General features: G+C 34.7%; 2 protein-coding genes across 6 annotated transcripts; one reads left to right on the forward strand and one right to left on the reverse strand.

Moving 5' to 3' along the window:
* The first annotated feature begins 3,232 nt into the window (after nt 1–3,232).
* LOC116292631 (KH domain-containing, RNA-binding, signal transduction-associated protein 2) lies at nt 3,233–17,782 on the forward strand. Of its 5 annotated transcripts, none has more exons than XR_016120183.1 (10): nt 3,233–3,447; nt 4,885–5,165; nt 6,005–6,121; nt 6,573–6,719; nt 7,094–7,432; nt 8,559–8,627; nt 9,652–9,701; nt 10,216–10,283; nt 16,017–16,716; nt 16,947–17,782. XR_016120183.1 is itself a non-coding variant. In XM_031699976.2 (9 exons), exons 1-9 carry the CDS (start codon nt 3,348–3,350, stop codon nt 10,919–10,921), a joined length of 1,263 nt encoding a protein of 420 aa, XP_031555836.1. In that variant the 5' UTR covers nt 3,233–3,347; the 3' UTR covers nt 10,922–12,344. The 5 variants fall into 5 exon arrangements, 2 of the variants coding, with proteins under 2 accessions (XP_031555836.1, XP_031555840.1); XR_004196689.2 differs by having other exon boundaries at nt 16,017–16,097; XR_004196691.2 differs by lacking the exon at nt 8,559–8,627 and having other exon boundaries at nt 16,017–16,097.
* Nucleotides 17,708–20,084, reverse strand: LOC116292632 (uncharacterized). The gene is made up of 4 exons (XM_031699981.2): nt 19,909–20,084; nt 19,153–19,809; nt 18,750–18,859; nt 17,708–18,372 (listed from the first exon to the last, which is right to left on the reverse strand). The coding sequence occupies exons 2-4, from the start codon at nt 19,807–19,809 to the stop codon at nt 18,348–18,350; spliced, it is 792 nt and encodes a 263-aa protein (XP_031555841.1). The 5' UTR covers nt 19,909–20,084; the 3' UTR covers nt 17,708–18,347.
* Between the last annotated feature and the right edge of the window lie 1,812 nt (nt 20,085–21,896).

The following is a 21,896-nucleotide window of genomic DNA, read 5'->3' on the forward strand; positions in this document are numbered from 1 at the left end:
TTCTTACTGCGCATGCTCGACAAAAAAATAATTAAATGGCGAACGTGCATAACTGAAAACCCTCGAAGATTTCATGGCAGCGAAAACGAACTTATTCCTTTTAAGGAATTTCGGAAGGTTATGACTTAGTTAAAGGTTTAGCTAGTTAATTAGCTCCTCATTAGTCGGCAAGGGACTACAAGACATCAGTGACGTTAGTAACGGTGTGATTGCGGCATGTGATGTGGCTCAACTTCGATTTCAGAACCCCCTTCCCCCGTTTGAGATGATATGGAAAAGACGGCGAAATCTTGATAAAAAGTGATAGTGACGCTTATATCACGTCGTATGAATGTACCTTGCCATCTTTGTACAAGTATTTCTGCACTGTGCGGAGTGAACGTAGCGCTAGACCATATTGGAATGAAAGAGAAAAACAAAGACGGGTGAAAAAAATACGTATTGCATGCTCCTTGATTATCCCATTCCCTTCTAATTAGATTCCGTTGTTTGTGATATCTCGATCTCTTCACCCAAAAAAACACGTTAAATTCCATTTCGATCTACTGCTGTGAGTATAGTCTCGTGGCCAGATTTAGATCCGGTCCAGAGGTTGTTTTAGTGTTTTCGATCTGTGATACCGTGCCCTGAATTCTTCCGTTAGTGCCGAGGTTTTTTCTTAAACTCGGCTAATCAGCTAGTCATTAGGCTAGAAAAGGGCGTCGTCTTTGACCGTTCCGACACTAAAGAGTAACCCTGAATTTAATTATCGTATTATTTTCCCCGTGATCCAATTATCTAGCTTGTTTGTCCAATTGTTTTAAAATGGTCTTAAACTAAAAAAAAGAACAAACAAACAAGTAAGAATTTGCAATTCCAAGAAATTAATAACTATTAAAGTACTTTTAATTTACTCTGTAAAAAATTCATTTTCTTGGACTCTTGTAGCGGAGACTAATTCACATGGCGATTCAATTACACACGGACGGCACCGTGTAGTATTTTATGGAGGCCAAACTTTACAGGTGTAAGCAGAACGTTCATTAGAGCAGCTATAACTAAGTACTGATGCAAATAAGTATAGGAAATCGCACGATCTCGAGTACAATTCGGAATTTATAGGTACGAGAGATGTTTTGAAAGTTTTCAAAATTGGACGCCCCTTTATTAGGCGAGGGCCAATTTGAGAAATTTCAAAACATCACGAGTATCTATAAATTCAGAATTCTACAAGAACATCGTGCGATTTGTTTTTATGATACACTCAACAAAATTGAGGAATTTAATTGGGACTCCTCTTGTCCAATCAGAATGGATTTCTCTGTTTCTTCGTCTTTCTCTGTGCAGTCCTGCTTCTGTAGTAAATTTTCGACAGACTCACAGTTGGAAGTTTGATTTCCACGCTTTCGTCTTCGTGAAAAAGAATTCGGCAACATTGGAAAACAAAACAAGTTTCGGACAAAACTCCGTTTCCTAACCCTCATATCAGCCACCTTTACAAAGGAATTTCTTTCTTGTTTATCCTCCTCCGTATCACTTCGTAATCTCAAAAAAATTTCATTTGCCATTTTCGCCAGGTTTTTTTCGTCTTGTTTCCCTTTTTCTCTCATGCGTTTGTCTGCTTTCTTTTGTTTCTTTTTCTAACAGGTCTCGTGTTAGTATGTTCAGTGCCACACGTTCTGACAAGTTGTCTCAAGTGTACCACACGGTTGACTTACTGCCAATCACACAGATCTAAGAGCCTGATGATCAAGCGCGACAATCAATCTTAACACTGAAGGAAAACAAACTCCAGCACAGTTTTTATTCTCAATCCTTAGTAAAGTAATTTCCCATAAGACAGTTGTAGTTATGAAAGCCTCGCCACGCCCAAACAAAGTAGGTCCGAAAAATAACAACAACAACAACAACAACAACAACAACAACAACAACATCAATGAAACAAATGAATGGGCAGACAAAAGACAAAAGTTCAAGATAAACAATAGTAAAGGTAAATAATAAACTATATCGAGGTCATTTACCGTCCAGGAGGTCCAGATATGGAAAAACTGTTCCCGAGGGTTGTTTTGTTTTTGTTTACCGCCCGCTCCAACAGCCAATCAGTTCAATCAGAACGCACGATTTCTTTTAGGATACCACGGACTAGAGAAAAAAAACATTGGAAAAAAGCCGGATAAAAAAAAAAAAAAACGAAGTCCATGGACTTCTGTTAAAATGTAGCTAGTGAAATGCAATGAATCGAAATAAATAAATAAAACGAACGCACGGACGGACGAACAACAACAATAACAACCAAGGAAGCAGCTAAGACCTCTAAATGACCTATTATTTTTGGTCTTACATTACGTCCCACCAGCTACTCAAATTAAAATCATCTAAATAATCATCAAGCATCTAAATTACTTGGCTAGTTTGAAATAGATATATATTTGTATATAAAAATGTCATTGGAATGAAAAATGGCGATTCAAAATCTCTATGCCCCTACGTAAGGGTACCTCTGGGCTGATCTAAGTCAGGAAACTGCGAAAGCCACAGATCGAGCCCTGAAACAACCTCTGGGCTGATCTAAGTCAGGGCGCGGCTAACTCACAGAACCCTGAAACAACCTCTAGGCTGATCTATAAGTCAGGGCATTTGTAACTCACAGATCGACACAATCTTAATCACACACCTTAGTATGAGTAATATTAGTGGTAGAAGTATAGTTACAAAAAGGCTCAAATAATCCAGTGTCGAAAGTCAAAGAAAACAATAATTAATGAGCGCGCAAAGGCACTTGGGATACTAGTAGGTCCTCCTCTGCCCTCGAATCAAAATAAAACAAACTCCTGCTATGTGTTCTACGTGGTGGCCTGCAGTACAAGAGAGTGTTCTTTACTTCATACTTAGCCCGGCTCCTTCTAGTGGGAATTGTTAGCACTAAAAACGCGGTGTGTAAAAGAGTTGATGCATTTGGGGATTTCATTTTGAATTTGACCACATCCACTTTTCAATTATTTCATTTTTCGCTTTCCTCTTTATGATATTTAGGAAAACACAGCTTACAATGGAGCGGAATATGAATACACTAATAAAACTCGATAAATACCCTAAAACGCGGAAAAACATAGAGAAAACGGTTTCGATTTTTTGACGGCTGGAAACTGAAATAAATTTGACTAACAAAGGAATCGAAATAACCAATCAAAGTCAAGGACCACGCTAAACCAGCCAATCAGATGAGAGATGCCGAAGTGATCTTCCACGGTATCGCGACTGGTGTGTGATCTATGTTCGCTGTTCGCGCCATTTTGAATTAGCCCAATAATAACTCCTCAAGCCTTCACTTTTAAATACTATAGTCTTATTTTTTTACTCAAATTATGACCATGGAGTCTGAGGCTGGCTATTTATCAGAACTTTTAGCCGAGAAAGATAGTTTAGACCCGTCTTTTGTTCACTGTATGAGGCTTTTAACGCGAGGTAAGTGTTGAGGCAAACTGCATTCCTCCACCAGTACAAACATCAAACTTTTCTGGTGACCTTCTTTATTTATTAATATGAGCCAATTCTTGAGCATAGATTCATTCTTGAATGCTCTAAGATAGAAATAAAACCTCCTTTAGGCTATACTTGAGAAGATTTTATTTGAAAATGTGGGATTGATCAGCAGTGCAGGAAGGTGAAAAGATCAAAAACGCGAGAAGACGAGATCCTTCGAGCGTTGCTTGACTCGATCGGTATGCAAAACCACTGTTCACAAACTTTAACCAACATTCCTTAAACTAATCGAAACGCTTACTTTACGCTGTCTTCTCGGCGTCGTTTGAAATGGTTAATTGCCTTGAAATCATATTCTAGCATTTTTGCCCGAAGACTCGGTCACCACTTCTGTAGTCACAACAGATTTCGGTACCGTTTTTTGAACATAAAAATTATGTTCTAATCTACTTTATGTCAATGAAAATTGATAAAGCACTTCTCGTTATGAGTTATTTGGTGTCTTTTTTAAACATTTTTATTCTATGATCGCCATAATGGTTTTGCTTTGTGTATATAGGGGACGCCATCTTTGATTTTCTTTCCTCTCTGTTCAACTATTGTTGAAGTTCTAATTTCTTTATCTAGTAGAATTATACTCTAGAGCCTTTTGTAAACGCTAAAAATCTGGTCTTTAACTTCATATTTTCTTTTTCGTAAGAATGAAAATCAAAATTCTTCAAAAGTAATACCCATAATTTAAAAATCATTGGAAATCGTGTTTAAATCTTTCACGAAAATGAAAATTTTCACTCTACAAGATTTAAGAGCTTAATTTACTCCCAGGTACGATTAACCTAGTGAGGTTTTGTCTGATCTGGCTGTATTTTTGTGGGATTGTTTTTAATACCCTAGTCATTGTTTTGATTCTAATGTATGAAAAACCCTTAATTAGTTATCAATAATAAATAAGTCGTACGTGGATTATGGGCAATAGATGTATGGTATATATAATGTTATACCACATTTTCTAGGTAAGGTGGCTCTATTGTCATTGGCATTTTGTGGTATATTTTTTATATTTTTACGAAAATTTCATTTATTTTTCCTTTCAAAATCAATAATGTAAGCACTTGCATTTACTCATAATGGTTAATTTGACGACACAAAGCATAAAGAGAGTGTTTGTCTAGCCAAAAAATTTAATAATTCAAACTTCAAATTTTATCAAGGCCTTGAAACAGCTGCAATCTAGGTAAGAGCATGGCTAACTCACAGATTGATTCCTCAAACAACCTCTGGGCTGATCTTAGTCAGGGCACAGCTAACTCCAGATCAACCATTAAACGAAATAATACTATTATGATAACGTATAACTTTTCACATAACCTTATGTATGCTTCTTGATTGATATTCACTGAACTGTATGTTTCCCTCCAGAAATAAACAGAATGCAGGGTGGGGGGTCACCTCCAGTTGTTTCTCCTCGAAGCAAAGAAGACGAAAATATTAATGGTACACCATCAAATGAAGGAAGTGAGGGTAATCTACAAGATGCAGTCATTCCGAGACTGCATCCAGAGCCAAGAGAACTCAGAGAACCCAGAGAACCTAGAGAACCTAGACATTATCGAAGAGCACACCCACCAGAAGAAAATAAACTCTACCAGCCAGTAAAATTATCTGAGAAAGTCTTTATCCCCACTAAAGAACATCCTAAGGTATGGACAATGAGTTCATTAGATATTTATACTGTTATTAGATATTTTTAAGGCGATAACACATGGTGCAACATTGAGCGCAACATTGCAGGCAATGTTGCTGAAGTAGGATAGTTTTCTACTTCAGCAACATTGCAACAAATTGTGTCGTGTGTCATGGCTTGCAATATAAATGGCATGCATGCACGCAATGTTGCACCGTGTGTCCGTAGCTTTACTGTCATTGTTAAACTTTCTTTTGTTATAAATCTTTTCATGAAGCTTTACAGTGTTATATTGGAGTAATAGTTAATGTGTGCAGTCATAAAACACGCAGGGGCTGGCAGAACACGAGAGAAGTGTTTGGAAAAGCACGACACGTAGCGGAGTGCCTTCTCGACACTTCTCGAATGTTCTGCCAATCCCCAAGTGCTCCACACAGAGCAACAGCAAGATTTTTATTTCTTTTATGAAATACAAATTAAAATAGCCATCATTTTAGATACGAAATAAAAACAGTTTCAACAAAGGGACCTGAGTTTATTGCTTTACGAGGTAGATAGTGGTAAACTTGCTATTTCTCCTCAGAGACCTGTTGAAATGCTCGATACTGGGTGCTCGTAATGTATTGCTTAGCATACATACAAACAGATAACATTTTATTTCTTTGATTTGACTTTTCTCTTTAGAGATATTTGAGTACAAAATCCAGGATTTTCCTTTCAGAGGTAGTGGGTATTGGGCATGACCCCACCCACCCCTCCCCTATGAATCGGGTCCCATAAGACGACAATTGTTTTCACCTTATCTTTTATTTTTCTACGATTGGTTAATCTTTTTTCTAATATTCTTGTATTCAGTTTAACTTTGTCGGTAAGCTACTGGGTCCACGAGGGAACACATTCAAAAGGCTACAAAACAGTACAGGAACAAAGATGTCTATTTTAGGGAAAGGTTCAATGAGAGATAAAGAAAAGGTAAGTTATCTATGTATTTAGATATGCCTTATGTCCTTGATTAAACCTTTACTGTGGCTTGGATAACCAAATGAAATTGTGCTCCCAGTATCCAGTCAAGATGCTCGAGAGTCAAGTCGCCCGGAGTCGTGGTCAAGTCACCTGCAATGTTTGGTCAAGTCGCCCGGAGTTTTTTACTTAAGGAATCGTCAAACCAGTAACACATATATAACTTACTTAGCAGTATTAAAGCTTTGTTAAACATTTGTAAGGCATTTTAGATTAGTTTTTGGCAATTATTAACCATTATGACGTACGACCCCAACCATACATTGCGGGCGACTTGACCACAACTCCGGGCGACTTGACTGTTATTCGTGCTCCCTATTTCCTATGAGTTGTTCCCTACTCCCTTAGAAATTAGTCTGGCCATGATAATAATATTTGGTGCATACTTTTTTGTACTTGGTAGGAAGAAGAGCTAAAGGCAACAGGAGATGCAAAGTATAATCATCTTTCTGAAGATTTGCATGTTCTTATCGAAGTAGAAGCTCCACCAGGCCAAGCACATGCTCGTTTGGGTATCGCAATAGAAGAAATTAAAAAATTCCTTATTCCTGTAAGTATTTAATCAAAAACATTAACTTTTTATAAGCATCTACTCACAAGTCCTGAGAGTGCATCCAGTTTTCATGTTAAAAATGAAGTGGACTACTTGGACGAAGCTGCAGCCATTATGAGTTGTCAAAGGTACAGTAATGGCATTGATTGGCTTTAACAGTTCACAGTAATATCAGGAGCTGAATGAGAAATGGCCAGTTCCAAAACTAAGCAAATTTCTGAAAGATGTTGAGACCATCATTTTCATCATCACCTTCTTTTTTTTTTTCATCCCATAGGCCACCCTTAATGCCTTGCAATTCAAGATGGCAGCCACATGGTTAAAGTAGTTCATTACTTTATTATTATGTTGTTTTTTTATTGCCTTTCTAGGAAACAAATGATGAAATTCACCAGGAACAAATGCGAGAGATGGCCATACTTAATTCCATGGATGACCCTCCCCCAACCAGTCAAGCTGGAACCCAACCAGCACCTGCACCCACAGCTGGTAGAGGACGTGCCCGTCCAAGAGTGGCGCAAGCTCCAATAACTCATCAAGTCCCAGCAAGAGGAATTATAACAAGACAGGGCCATCCTTTGGCATTACGAAGGGTACAGCAGGGACCTATGTCAGTAACAGTCAGATCAGCAGCTGGTTTGCCGTCATCACCAACTATGGCACATCCTGCTCCCAGAGGACAGGCACAACCTGGGGTGGATCCCTATGGCGTAAGTAGTATCATATTGCTTTACTTTAAGCAAACCTATCTGTATAGTTTTAGGCCCCGCCCACACATATCTGAAAATTTTTGTATCCACAAAAATTTTTTTGCGGATACGAAAATGTTTGCGTCCACACCAAGCGTATTCCAATCATTTTCACCGTCCACACGTGTCTGTTTTCTTAGAATTTGCGGATACTGTCACAAAAATTTGAGGACACATGTGGACGCAACCCGTATCCGAAAAAAAAATTGCGGATACAAAAATTTCCAGATAAATGTGGAAAAGGCCTTAGTCTCTTATGAAAACATTATGCAAGCTGGTTTTATCTTACTCATGATGTGGATAGGATTCAAGCCACAAACACCCACCCACACTATCTAGTTCTAGTTTATTGACCAAAGTAGATTATAATTGGTATATCTAATCATTCATTGGTTGGGCTTGCTAATGTTCTGACACCATGATACATGCTTATAGTGCATGCATTAATAATATTTAAGGTAAAATGGTAGGATACCATAAACCTATGAAAGTTAGCCCAGGCTTATACATGTATTAGACCAAGGTACCTTTTTGTCAGGCTAATTTTTGAGAGGGCTTATATTCTGAAGGGTGGCTCATTTTTGAGAGGGCTTATATTCTGAAGGGTGGCTCATTTTTGAGAGGGCTTATATTGAGGGGATTTAAATTCCCTAACAATGCTATCGACCAAAACAAAAAAGGCTAAAAATTACATTTAAAAAATCTAATTGCTTTTTATGCTACTCAAACAAATATTTTTCAGTGTTTATTTAACAAACTTAAAATGAAAGATAAAATGTTCACAAGAAAATAAAAAAGCACAAATTTGGAACACAAAAAATAAACCAAATTATCTAAAAGATTTTATATTCACACGATGATCTTACTCTAATAAATAACTATAAATCCATAATCATAAGATTTTTTTTTTATCATTCTTTATGAAATATTTTATAAAAAATCATATAACATTGTTTATTCCTCTATAATTTCTAGAAAAGAAATAACCCAATAAATAGAACTAGAAAACAGTCTTTTAACCTTCAAGTTTTAAATTTATGAAACTAAAGAATAAATATGAATGATTGTTTTATATCAATTTATGCAGGGTATGCATGCTCTTCTTGTTCAAAATGAACCACCTCAAGCTGAGCATGTACAGTCATTGCGTGTGCACGTAAGTTTTATTTAGAGCATTTTAAATGTTTCAAATACCTAACTTGATAATACAGGGCTATACCCCTTGATTGCTAAATGTTTAACTTAAATTATCCTCATAAAGGATTTACCATTTCAGTGGTAAAGGAAGAGTTTATTAGTTCTCATTTTTAACACGGTCATACCAATATTTCATTGGTATAAAACCGTTGAATGCCGCTCCAAACATTATACCTTGATGATAGGTGCTTAGCCCAAAAGCTCTGTAATTAAATTCATAATCTTAAGGTTGTTGAAGCAGTTCATTTATAATAGTGATACCAAAATACAAAGAAATGCTCAAATATCTTATCGTTCATTTTTTAACTTGGTTTATCTTAAGCAACCTTTAGCTGCATCATATTTCATGATTCTCAAAAATGTTGAACATTTTGAAATGAAAGAAAGAATGAACTTTAAAAATACTAGTAAACTACACTTTAAAGTTCTGCAGGCTGATTTAGCCAGTTGATTTTTCCTAACAACTGTTGCATGCAGTATGCTGATGATATGAATTGTTATGCATGAATCGAATGCTTGAATATTACACATGAGTAACAACAAATTCCATGTAAAAATATTTTTACATAAACACATAACTTAAAGCACAGTCACTGTTGGATATAAAATTAGTTTTAAAAACACTTCAGTTCACAGCACAGGTATTTAATATTCCATTTTTAACACTAATGTTTGCACAAGAGCTAACACTTTTGGTTTTTACATCCTCTGAAGAGAAAGAATGAATATCTGTCAAGTATTTATAGTGTTAAAGTGCTAAATAATCTAATTCAAAGTCAAACCTTAGACCTTCTCACTCAATCTAGGTTGAAGTGGTTAATAAACCCCTCTCAGAAGTACTTGGATGTGTAGCTTTGATAGAAAAATATAAGATATGGCACAAATTCCGTTGAGAAAATTTTTGTATGTGCATTGTTCTTAATTAAACTTGTGCATACGAAAAGGTGTTCATTTTTGACATGTATTCTTCTGCAATTCAATAGGAAACCTATGATCCTGCTTATGGATATGAAGCAGCATATACCGAACCTGAGTAAGTACCATGCAGACATGATCACTATATATCTATTTCAAGTTATATTTTATGACCATAGTTATTTCTGTGAGTGGATCAAATACAGTCTATCAAATGAATCATTCCCATGTAGCTTTCTGTGGTTCCCATAACACTGGTGACATAGTTTGCATACACTGCTACGCTGCTGTGTATTTCACACCTTGGGTTGCAGGGTCAAGTCCAAACTAAGCCACATATTCTCACCTTGGGTTGTGGTTTCAAGTCACAACTGAGCCACGTGTGTGTAAGTTGATGCGTTGCTCTTTACTCCCATTGTACTCCCGTTTACCTCCGTAAAAAATCATACATATATGGAGTGAACCTCACAGAAGAGCTCCTTACAGGGGATCATGGTTGTAAGATAATTTATTTTTTGCCACCTGTTGCAACTTTTGTCTTGATAGCACTCACTCAACTTTTTGCCATAAAACCAGTGGTATTTTGTAGATGCATTAGATATATCTGTTGTATTCAATACATTTTCTATTAGGGAAGTCACATATTATGATTATGGTAGAGGGGTAGCTCCAGCAGAAATCTATGAGACCGCATATCCAGGTAAGCGCATTTTACACTATAAATTAGACTTAAAACAATGCCACTAGAGGCTAAATATATAATTCTATGAAATGTCAGACTGTCCTAACACAGTCAATAATCTATTACTATAAAGTTATTAAATGAAAATTCTATTTGATCGTTCTATATTCATTTAAAGTTTATCTAGTGAATCAGAATGAACCAACTTTTCCATTTTTTAAACTAAATTAAATCCATTTTTTGCTTAATGAACACATTATTTACCTTTTTACCCTCTAAAAGAATAATTTGATCCTACATGTAATGACCTTAAAACCATAAAGGTTCACGAGGAGAATAATATTCTGTTTATTGTTAGAATACGAAAGCTTGAATTCGTAATGGGAAATAAAGAGTTCCGCTAATTTTCTTCCCTTTTGCATTAACTTCCGTTAAACGAAAGATTTTTGTGAACTAAAATTTGGTCTTAACTCCTGTTGCTTAAATCATAATTTCCAAAGGAGTACTATAAGTAATTCTCAGGTAAAACTAAGCTCAATAAATCTGTAAACTTCCTTATTTTAGCACCAGCTCGTCTTCCTGCAAGTATGGCTGCCAACTACAAGACGACACGGTCCTCAAAGAAACTAATTCGTGAAGCTACATACCCCTACTAAGCTTTGATCTTTTACCATCTAAATTCCGAATTGAGATCTCTTTTGGCTGGATTTTTGATGCCAATTTTGTATGTGATGGTCAGATATTTTTTCATATAATAATCAATACTGACCAACTACGTTTTGTTAAACTTCAATGATATTGTGTGTGAATGTGTGATATTCTTACGACATGTATTCAGCGAATACAAACTCCAAACTCTATAGTGATAGCTAAAGTTAAGATGCAAAATGCCTTCTGTGTAGTAAACCGATAAATTAGTTTAAACCCTGGTGCCATGATCTTTTTCCCCGCTAAGAATAAATCTATGCAAACTAAATCACCATAAACTAAAAATCTTTCCCTTAATAAACTCTAAATTATATGAATAATGTTGAAATAATCTTAAAGTTAAAAGATTTAAAAATAAATTTCTCATAGACTAGACTAGACAAAATCTTGAATTCATTAAACCATCATTCCTTTATTCATCTAATTTTGTGGTATAAGTTTTTGAGTTTTTCTCATTCCTGTGAGAAGGTATTTTTTAGGATGAAAATTTTTCACTGGATTTTTCTGTAAAATTCCAACCAAGGAGGGGAGTTAGTCATTCAAAGATCATTAAAAAAATTAAAATTAAACTCTATTAACTGCTTCAAACTTAAACAGTCTTAAAATCCAAGAAATGTTTTGAAATGTTACGTAACATTTTGCTTGAAATAAAGATCTAAATGAATAAAATATGTGTATTGAGTCATGTATAATAACTAAACTTTGATTGATAGTATTGCTCATAATATTCTGATTAAATGTTTAATAGAAGCCAAATATTAAAACCACCAACACTCTTTATTCATTTCTTAGATTATTAGATTAAAAACACTAAAGAATGCTTTGAAACTTAAACATTTATTCTCCCAATTCTTTGTCCTTAGCCTCTCTAAACTTCTCTTCTTCAGAAAAAACTTTTTTTTTAACATTTGATAAACATTCCTTTTTGAAAATATTTTTTCAAATTACCTTGTTTTGTTATAAATTCAATTAAAAACTAAACTTGAATAATAAGTTTTACACACAACAGAAGGCATCCCATAAAATACAACCTATACCTACAGGTATTTTCTTTTTAAAAAAGCAATATTATTGAAACAAGCTGCTAGTTTTGTATGTTTGTAAATATGCTCTAAAAGATATTTTTGAACATTTTCACACACAAAAAAGAGCAAAAACAACAACAAAAATAGTAGAAAAAAGGATTTTTGCTCATAAGAGTATTTTTGTATCCAAAGCATTTATATTTCTACATAATGCTTTAAGATGATGAAATATCAATAATTTTGATAACTTTTTCTTTATATTTTGATATTCTTGCTATTGTCTATGTATCCATTTTTTAAATTTTGTTATATGACCAGTTTGTCTAATAAAATATTCTTTTCTGGATATATTTAGTTATATTCAATTTTTAAAATTAAGGGGTCTCAATTTAAAGTAATATTCTAAGTTTTAGAATTTACTCTGCAATTAATAAAAGGAATAACATTTCTTATTAACAAACTCACTGGATTCAACATTCTAAGTTTCACATTCTCAAACCTTTGACATCTTTGTAATATTTGTAATCTATTAAAATAGTTGGCTATGGTTGGTTGAATTTGTTCTGTTTGAGACTACATAGCAGTTGTATAAATTCAGCCAATCAGATAGGGGTGTAGCGAGGACCTAGGAGCTGGGGGGGCACTGACCCCCCAAAAAAGTTACTCCTCCCCCCATAAAACAAATAAAAAAATAAACACACAAACAAAAAAGAAACAAATTCATATTCATATAAACTGATTTATACAGCGCACTTTCCTAAGTTGCAATAATTTATTTTACTCTTTCTTTTTGGTTTAATATGTTTTGTTTTTGTTTTTTGTTTTTTTTCAAAAAGTTGTTTAAAAATTTGGGGGGGCACATGCACCCCGGTGCCCCCCCTCACTACGCTACTGCAATCAGAAGTACTCCATGTGAGTACTGGGAGTATGGGAGGGAATGATTTACAAATATTCGTCATGAGATTGTAAACCTTTATGATATAACTTCATGTAGCTAGCTGTAATAATATCTTTAAAATCTTGACTAAAGCATTTGACCGTCTACCTCTGTTTTCTGGTATTCTGCTTAATTTGCTAATAGACCCTATTCGAGTTCCAAATTACCACTGTGTTTCTTGATTACAGACTCATTTGCTCAGGCTAAGCCTTGAATCAGTCTCTAATTACTCCCAAATACCAACGGTAAAGTAAAGAATGCACAAGTTAAACAATACAAACACTTTGAAACTTGACGGACCTTGACTGGAACACGTGGATATTCTACACAAAATAGAGGCTAAGCCTGAGTAAATGAGTCTGTAATCAAGAAACACAGCGGTAATTTGGAACTCAAAAAGGGTCTGTTCAGTTTGAGTCTACTATATTAAACTCTTGACGTACGTAAGTTACCTATCAATAAGTGGATATCTCAAAAAAATGTAAATTATAATCAAGCTAAATTTGAGAAACCCTGTAAAGCCATCAAGCAGCCTTTCATCAGACTAAACCACGACTAAAGCTATCAAGACGAGAAAGTTACTTCTGTCAATCAAATGAACCTAAACTGGAATCCACTAACCGAATGTTGACAAGGATGGATATGTGACAGACAGACTGTCTTGTAACAGGTAATAGAATGTATCTTCTAACTGAAGGGCAAATAAAAAACAATTAAAGCAAGTTCTGCTACAGTGACATCAAGCAAAATTAACTGTCCTTGGCATAAAAATGATAATTGAAAGATTATAGAAACCTTTATTCACTAGATGCTTTCATGTGATATTGTGTTTTGGTATCATTTCAAGCCTTAAGTTATAAAAATTTAAAATGAAAAAAAAAAGGAATTAAAGAAATAATACTCAAGGGAATAACGCATAAAATATTGGAAAATCCCCCCCACAAAAAGAAACAACTTTTAACTGAAACTTTAAGATCCCTTTTTATTTTTGATAGCAACAAAAAATGGAAAATACTTAATTCTGATCTTTCATTAATTTTTAAATTTTGTTGTATATTTGAATCTCCAAGGACATTTGATTTCTTTTGTCATTGAAGCAAAGCTGTAATATCTTAAATCAGACTGTTCAATTCTTAGTAAGCTTTTTAGCCATTTTAATTCATAAACAGTCAGATATATAACAGTCACAATAACTACTTCATAGCATAGTAACAATATAACTGGTCCTCTGCTATAGTTTAGTCAGTCTGTACTTTGTAGTTTGATGAACGTCTTAATAGTTCATTATTAGCCCTGTAGAAAAGAGTGTAGCATGTTTATGCATACATCAAGACCCTTTGTGATTGGACGACTTGGTCATGTGAGTAGATGTGCTAAAATAAACGCTAAAAATGAAAAGAGCACCTCAATATTAGTAAGAAAACAAAGTTTATAGAAATGGCATAAAAATAAAAAAATTCATAAGAAATCGTATGGAAAAATGTAGGATTGCAAATTTATCCTAGCCACGTAAAACATTGTATGCTCAAGTATTTTTTGCCCTCAGATACTTGTGGATGTTCAGTTTGTGCCTCTTTAATGCAACAATACAAAACGTTTTTGACAAATAAGTGGTCTTGAAAATGAATTAAACTACAAGTACAGGCTGCAGACTTCGCAGCTAGTGTAAGTTTTTGTTTTCCATAACTCATTAGTCACATCTAATACTTTGAAGTTTTAAATGGTTATTGATTGTATTTAAAGTAAACACTTTTATTTACATTAACAGTAAAGTGTATAAAGGTATTAAGTGGTTTAGTGTGCACTCCAAATATAATATACTCATTATTAATTCACAGTTAGGTCACGGTTGTAACTGATCCCACCTGCACATGCCTAGATACTACAGTTTTCCTTTGGCCATGAAATTTCTAGCAACTTCTTGCAAGCTCAGAAATTGTAGTTTTAGCCTAAAAATCTCAACATTTTATTATTGTCAAAATTAAAATTTTATTATTTCAGTTATTTCAGCTGTCCTTGGATCTTGGAATAATGCACCAGGGTTCTCATTAACTTTTGAAATAATAGGAAATGGTAGTTTAAGCTGGATAATTTTTATCAGTTACCAAAGCATTCATCATTGATTGCAATATAATGAGCTTTGTAATTGTTAAAGCACCAGTTTTAAAACTTGAAAAACTACTTTTAAAGATTCCATGGCCAAAGGAAAATTGCAGTATGATGCAGTATACTCATCTTAGTAAAGTTACTAGTCTAATGAAGGGTAAACAATAAACTAACAGCATTCATGATAAAGTATGTAATAGTGTCAATTCCACATTGTTTGAAAACTTAATTATCTACATCGTTGACTAACAGTGTCCTCTAATAAACCTTAGTAACTTGGCTATGATATGTTTCCATTTTGGGCCATGTGTCATTCCCTTGAGAGCATTACTTGTTTATCAGCAACACTTGAAAGATAAATGCATAGATGGTAGACCCCTTGCAGTAGGTTGGAATGCAGCACAATTTGGAGGACATAGCAATGTCTCCATATTCTCAGGAGATTGAAATTCTTTTGTTTTTTCCTCCAAATTGAGCTGCTTTGACGCCACATACAAGGGCTCTATTGATGCACATTGCACAAAGATTTCTATTTCCTAGAGAATGATTGACTCGTGGTTCAAAGTGGAAAAAAATATCCAAGTTTAAAAGGTTAATTGTTGGTAAAACCTCCAGTAAAAGCCCCATCTATAATGGACACAGTATTGTATGTCTGTCGTTGTGCTCCCCCCCCCCCCCCCCCCCCCAAAAAAACCTGTCTAAAGCTGTGACATGAAATGTTTATACTGCTGTTAAATTCATGAAAATTAACATGTAAATCACCCATTCACTAGTGAGATTATCTCGGCAATAATTACTACAAATAAGACATGCCTTTTTAAAGTTTCCCTTAATACTTTTCGTTTAATGATTTGTAAAGCTTGCTTTCTGGTTTTCCACACTATGATCAGTTATTGCACAGAGCACTCTTTTAAAACAAACGACTGTTTTGTGTTTCTGTGTTTATTTGATTTTAAAAATTGTCTCGTTTTACAGCATTTAAGCGAAGAAAAGCTACTTGAGAATTACATCTGGCTGGTAAAGTAGAATGGGGAATCCAGGTCCTTTTGTTATAAGGTACTTATTATTACTATCACTATGTTCACTATAGAGCATTTTCACTCACATGACAAAGCAGCCATATTGGTTACCAAACGATAGAAACTTTCTGCACAGTTTTTGCATAAAAATTCAATTCCCAGAGGATAGAAAATGTATTGTTTTGGTACACCAACATGGCTGCTGTGACGTCACTGGAAAACACTATACAACATCAGACTTAAATGTCATATTGATTTCTTACTGAAAGATGTAAAACCAAAATACCAAGAGAAAAGCCTTTGTGGAAAGAGAGTGATCAACACATCAAAAAAAACTCAATTGTGTTGGATTGTGTTACGGTCACCAAGAAGTTTGGACATTGTTCCCTGATTTCCGTACAAATGTACTGACTTTAAATGAACTATTTACTTGGTTTGTTTAGTTAGTTCTCTAAATACAAGTAAAATATCATTTTTCTAAATTGATTGAAGCTTTTCTAACTGCTGTTAAGAGAGCTAACTAAAGAAATCTATCTTAATTTTCTCTTTCAACTCAGGTGAATTTGTATGGGAATCCAAGAACGATGTCCAAACTTTTTGGTGACCATAACTCAATCCAACAAAGTGTTTACGACGTGACAGCTATTGCCGAAAAGGTGAATTCTAATATGCACTTACGTGAATCAAAACAATAACCCAGGCTTTAACTACACAGCAGTAAGAGAAAATGCCATAACAGAACATGCAACTATTAATAAAGGATCAGAAGGCATGTTCATCTCCCTGATTAGTAGGGTACTTTTGCCCAGCTAGAAGACTGAGATATTAATAAAGTTATTATGATTGTTAATAATTTGATGAATTATTTGTGTTCTTTTACTCACAGGTATTAAACCGTTGCTGAAAATTCCTGGCCCCTTGGTTCTAATCATTTTAGATTGATTAATTTTATTTATTTATAATACATTTTTGACAACATCTGGAAGGCTGTCAAGCTCACAGAAACATGGAGAGAGCATAACCTGTTCAAAAATTATTACTCAAATTGTAGAGTGCTTTTAGTCTCACTGTTGAATAGGTGACGTCAACTAAATTAGATAAGTTATTTACTATTTTAGCTGACCTCACATAAATTTGAAACTACAAGTAAACAGCTACTGAGATCAGGGGGAGAAACGATGATACAAATGAATGTCTATTCACTCATCCTCTGGTAAAACAACCCCCCGGATTAGTATGACCTTTAAGGTGACGTCAACTAAATAGTTATCTAAGTTAGATAAATTTATCTAACTATTCAACAGTGAGACTAAAAGCACTCTATTTTTGCTTATTGACTGTAAACAATTTCAGGGCTAAAATTTCTCGTCAATGGACAATGTCCAGATAAAATCATACTCATCCTTCCAAACACCTCTTAGGCCAGTTCTCTTGACTGGTCACAGGTTGATTATGCCAATACGGCTAGTCATCATGACCAGCCATTAAGCAGCCATTATTTTTATCCTTGACTTTATCAACAGCAAAAATTCCATCTTAAATCGTATTATATTTTATGCGAAGACAATCTTCCATCAAACAAAAACTGTTTTATATGATGTACATACATGTTGTATATTAGTTTCAAAAATAAATCTTTGCTAACTGTTCATGTTTTAGCAAATACCATGTATATTTTATTGCATATTTTCAAAAATAAAAGAAAGAATTATTTAACATGCAGTTCGCTAGTTGCAATCAATTTTCTTCGGACTCATAACAGGTATATTTTTTAGCAAAAAATCTTGAATATCAAAAGTGGAATTCTGCATAATATAAGCTGTTGAATTTCACACCTAAGTAGCTAATACATGTTGCAACCTATTGTTTACTATTGTTTGCAAGCCAAAGTGGTTATTACTTTATATCATCTAACAGTAACAGATAAAAAGGTAAATTATACACCCTGAAAAGACATTTCGGAGTAAGTTTTTTCATGAAGGACTAGCATCTGAAACGTCAGTGAGTTTTTTCATCTTTTCATGGATGTGTATAATTTACCTTTTTTATCATTACTGTTTCATTAGAAACACCGATGCAGCCCGCACTAGTATTTAGCTAGTTATCTCTTCTTTATATCATCTGCCTTGAGTAAAATCTGCTCTGGACTCTGAAGATGACTTCCCCTCAGGTTGTTGAAACGTCATTCACCACCAACGAACAGTCTTTCTCAAGACTACACTCACCCAGACGACCACATTTCACAACAGACTAAAATCTGCATCTTGTTATACCAGAAAAATCTTAGTTATACACCCTCAGATAAGGTTATCCTGAAACAAACCAGAAGTTACATAGGCTCAGTTCAAACGTCGAACTTCACATTTTCTGGGCCCAGGACAATATGTTATCCCATTTCAGATTTCATGTCATTCCCTAGAGTATCATTTAGGTACAGTTAAACGGTTGTGCATACCGAAGACACATGAATATGGATACAACTCAAACAGAGAATATTATCTATCCTCAAAATAATGATGTGACATGAAATAGGAAAACAAGAGGCTCCAGCTTAACAGGTAAGCACTAAAAATCCAAGTTATTCAACTCAAGGCATGGTCTGATCACCTAAACCTGACCTCTGATCAGCATGAATTAATTATTGAAATTAACTGATGATGTTAGTATGCATGCTAAATTTAAAACTCACCCATTCTTTTCTGGAATATCACCATAGCACATAGTAACGGGATCATACAGTTCTTGTTTCTTGCTTTCTTCAGTTGCTACGAATTCTCCTCGAACTATTTTCTCATTTTCCTTTAAATGTCAACGAAGAAAATTCAACATAAGCTTATAACTATTATAAGAATACAAATTAGCTTCGCCCCAGGATATTTGTACCATCAAGAAAGCTTTGTTTTGACTCTTTGGAAGTAAAGGAATTAGTTAGATGTACTAAAATTGATATTTTTACGAAGAAATAGAGATTGGAAAGAGTTTAATGAAACGATACTGAAGACAATAGCTATACACCACTTAGAGAAAATTATACATAAAGTCCAGACGCTTAGATAACTTAGGTCTAATGTAAATATTATGTAAAATCCTACCTCACATTCCTTATCCGTTCTCCAACGATAAACATCGTACATAACTCCTTCAATAAACGTGATGAAATCATTAGGTTTTTGCACCCAATACACTCTATCCATCGATATCCTCAAGGTAGAAGCAAGACGCTTCTTAAAGTTTATTATTTCAGCTGAGTGTAGACTGCTTAACCACACTGGCTCTTCACTTTGGTAAATAACGCCGAATAGATTTTTTCTTGGGAGCTTTTGATCTTCCATAAAGTCTTCTAGTGGTATTTCTCTCCGATTTCTGGTTCCTTCCAATTTTAGGGTTTCATAATCGGTGACAAAGAAGAAACCTTCGTGTTCGTTTGAACGCCAGTTGAATTTATTCCCAAGTGTCACGAATTGTAGTTCATGGACAGTCACTGGAAGATGGTCTAAAGCACTAGGCATTAAACTTGGGACACTGATCGTCGGTCTACTAGTACAGAAAATAGGATGATTAACGACTGTTTCTAAGAGATTCTGGCAGAGCTTCAAAGGACCATCTTTCTTTCCCAAGAAGAGTAGTTTAGGATCAAACATTCTTGTATAACCAACGGTCTCCATGTTGTTATAAGTTTGAATGCTCGATTCGTTCATAAATTCTTCGATTGCAGCTCCGATTAAACTTGAAGGAATCAGTGTAGCCATCTGTAGAAACAAAGAGATGAATCAATGTCAGATTGATCGCTAGAAATCGAATTTAGGCGGGAAGACCGGCACAAAATTTGAGCCATTTTGAATGTTTACCTCGCGTGTTTTGCATCAAATCACTTGAGCTATGCTGCGCTTCATCAAGTTCTTTTGTCAAAAGTTTCTAGAAAAACAACATCGAAAAACAGACGCTACAATCAACTCCAATAGCACGCCAAAACAAAAATGAATGACAGAACAATTGTACTCCCTAAAACCAAAACATGCAAACAGATTCTGAAAACTAACGAGTCAAAGCACAGGAAGCCCAACTTGGACAATTTGTGTGAAAATGACCCAAAATCGATCAAAACCATGGTCTATAGTCCATGCTTTTTGGTCAAAAACACCCATTTTTCAAGTTTCATAACTTATTCATGTTTTTTCAAAAGGTGTGAAAATAACCCAAAATCGGTCAAAACCATGGGCTATAGTCCATGCTTTTTGGCCAAAAACACCCATTTTTCAAGTTTCACAAATATCTCATCTTTTTTCAGAAGGTGTGAAAATGACCCAAAATCGGTCAAAACCATGGGCTATAGTCCATGCTTTTTCGCCAAAAACACCCACTTTTCAAGTGTGATGAATAAATCATGTTTTTTCAAAAGGTATGTAAAAAACCCAAAATCGGTCAAAACCATGGTCTATAGTCCATGCTTTTTGGCCAAAAACACTCATTTTTCAAGTTTCACAAATAATTCATGTTTTTTCAAAAGGTGTGAGAATTACCCAAAATCGATCAAAACCATGGGCTATAGTCCATGCTTTTTGGCCAAAAACACCCATTTTTCAAGTTTCACAAATATCTGATCTTTTTTCAAAAGGTGTGAAAATGACCCAAAATCGATCAAAACCATGGGCTATAGTCAATGCTTTTTTGGCCAAAAACACCCACTTTTCTAGTGTGATGAATAAATCATGTTTTTTAAAAAGGTGTGAAAATGACCAAAAATCGGTCAAAACCATGGGCTATAGTCCATGCTTTTTTGGCCAAAAACACCCACTTTTCAAGTTTCATAAATAATTCATGTTTTTTCAAAACGTGTGAAAATGACCCAAAATCGATCAAAACCATGGGCTATAGTCCATGCTTTTTGGCCAAAACATCCCACTTTTCAAGTGTGATGAATAAATCATGTTTTTTCAAAACGTGTCAAAATGACCCAAAATCGGTCAAAACCATGGGCTATAGTCCATGCTTTTTGGCCAAAAACACACATTTTTCAAGTTTCACAAATAATTCATGTTTTTTAAAAAGGTGTGAGAATTACCCAAAATCGATCAAAACCATGGGCTATAGTCCATGCTTTTTGGCCAAAAACACCCATTTTTCAAGTTTCATAACTTATTCATGTTTTTTAAAAAGGTGTGAAAATAACCCAAAATCGGTCAAAACCATGGGCTATAGTCCATGCTTTTTGGCCAAAAACACCCATTTTTCAAGTTTCACAAATATCTGATCTTTTTTCAGAAGGTGTGAAAATGACCCAAAATCGGTCAAAACCATGGGCTATAGTCCATGCTTTTTCGCCAAAAACACCCACTTTTCAAGTGTGATGAATAAATCATGTTTTTTCAAAAGGTATGTAAAAAACCCAAAATCGGTCAAAACCATGGTCTATAGTCCATGCTTTTTGGCCAAAAACACTCATTTTTCAAGTTTCACAAATAATTCATGTTTTTTCAAAAGGTGTGAGAATTACCCAAAATCGATCAAAACCATGGGCTATAGTCCATGCTTTTTGGCCAAAAACACCCATTTTTCAAGTTTCACAAATATCTGATCTTTTTTCAAAAGGTGTGAAAATGACCCAAAATCGATCAAAACCATGGGCTATAGTCAATGCTTTTTTGGCCAAAAACACCCACTTTTCTAGTGTGATGAATAAATCATGTTTTTTAAAAAGGTGTGAAAATGACCAAAAATCGGTCAAAACCATGGGCTATAGTCCATGCTTTTTTGGCCAAAAACACCCACTTTTCAAGTTTCATAAATAATTCATGTTTTTTCAAAACGTGTGAAAATGACCCAAAATCGATCAAAA

Source organism: Actinia tenebrosa, unplaced genomic scaffold (genome assembly GCF_029948245.1).
Source record: "Actinia tenebrosa isolate PJP-AT-01 unplaced genomic scaffold, QUT_ActTen_1.0 PGA_scaffold1__47_contigs__length_23844297, whole genome shotgun sequence".
Taxonomy (NCBI): Eukaryota; Metazoa; Cnidaria; class Anthozoa; order Actiniaria; family Actiniidae; genus Actinia; species Actinia tenebrosa.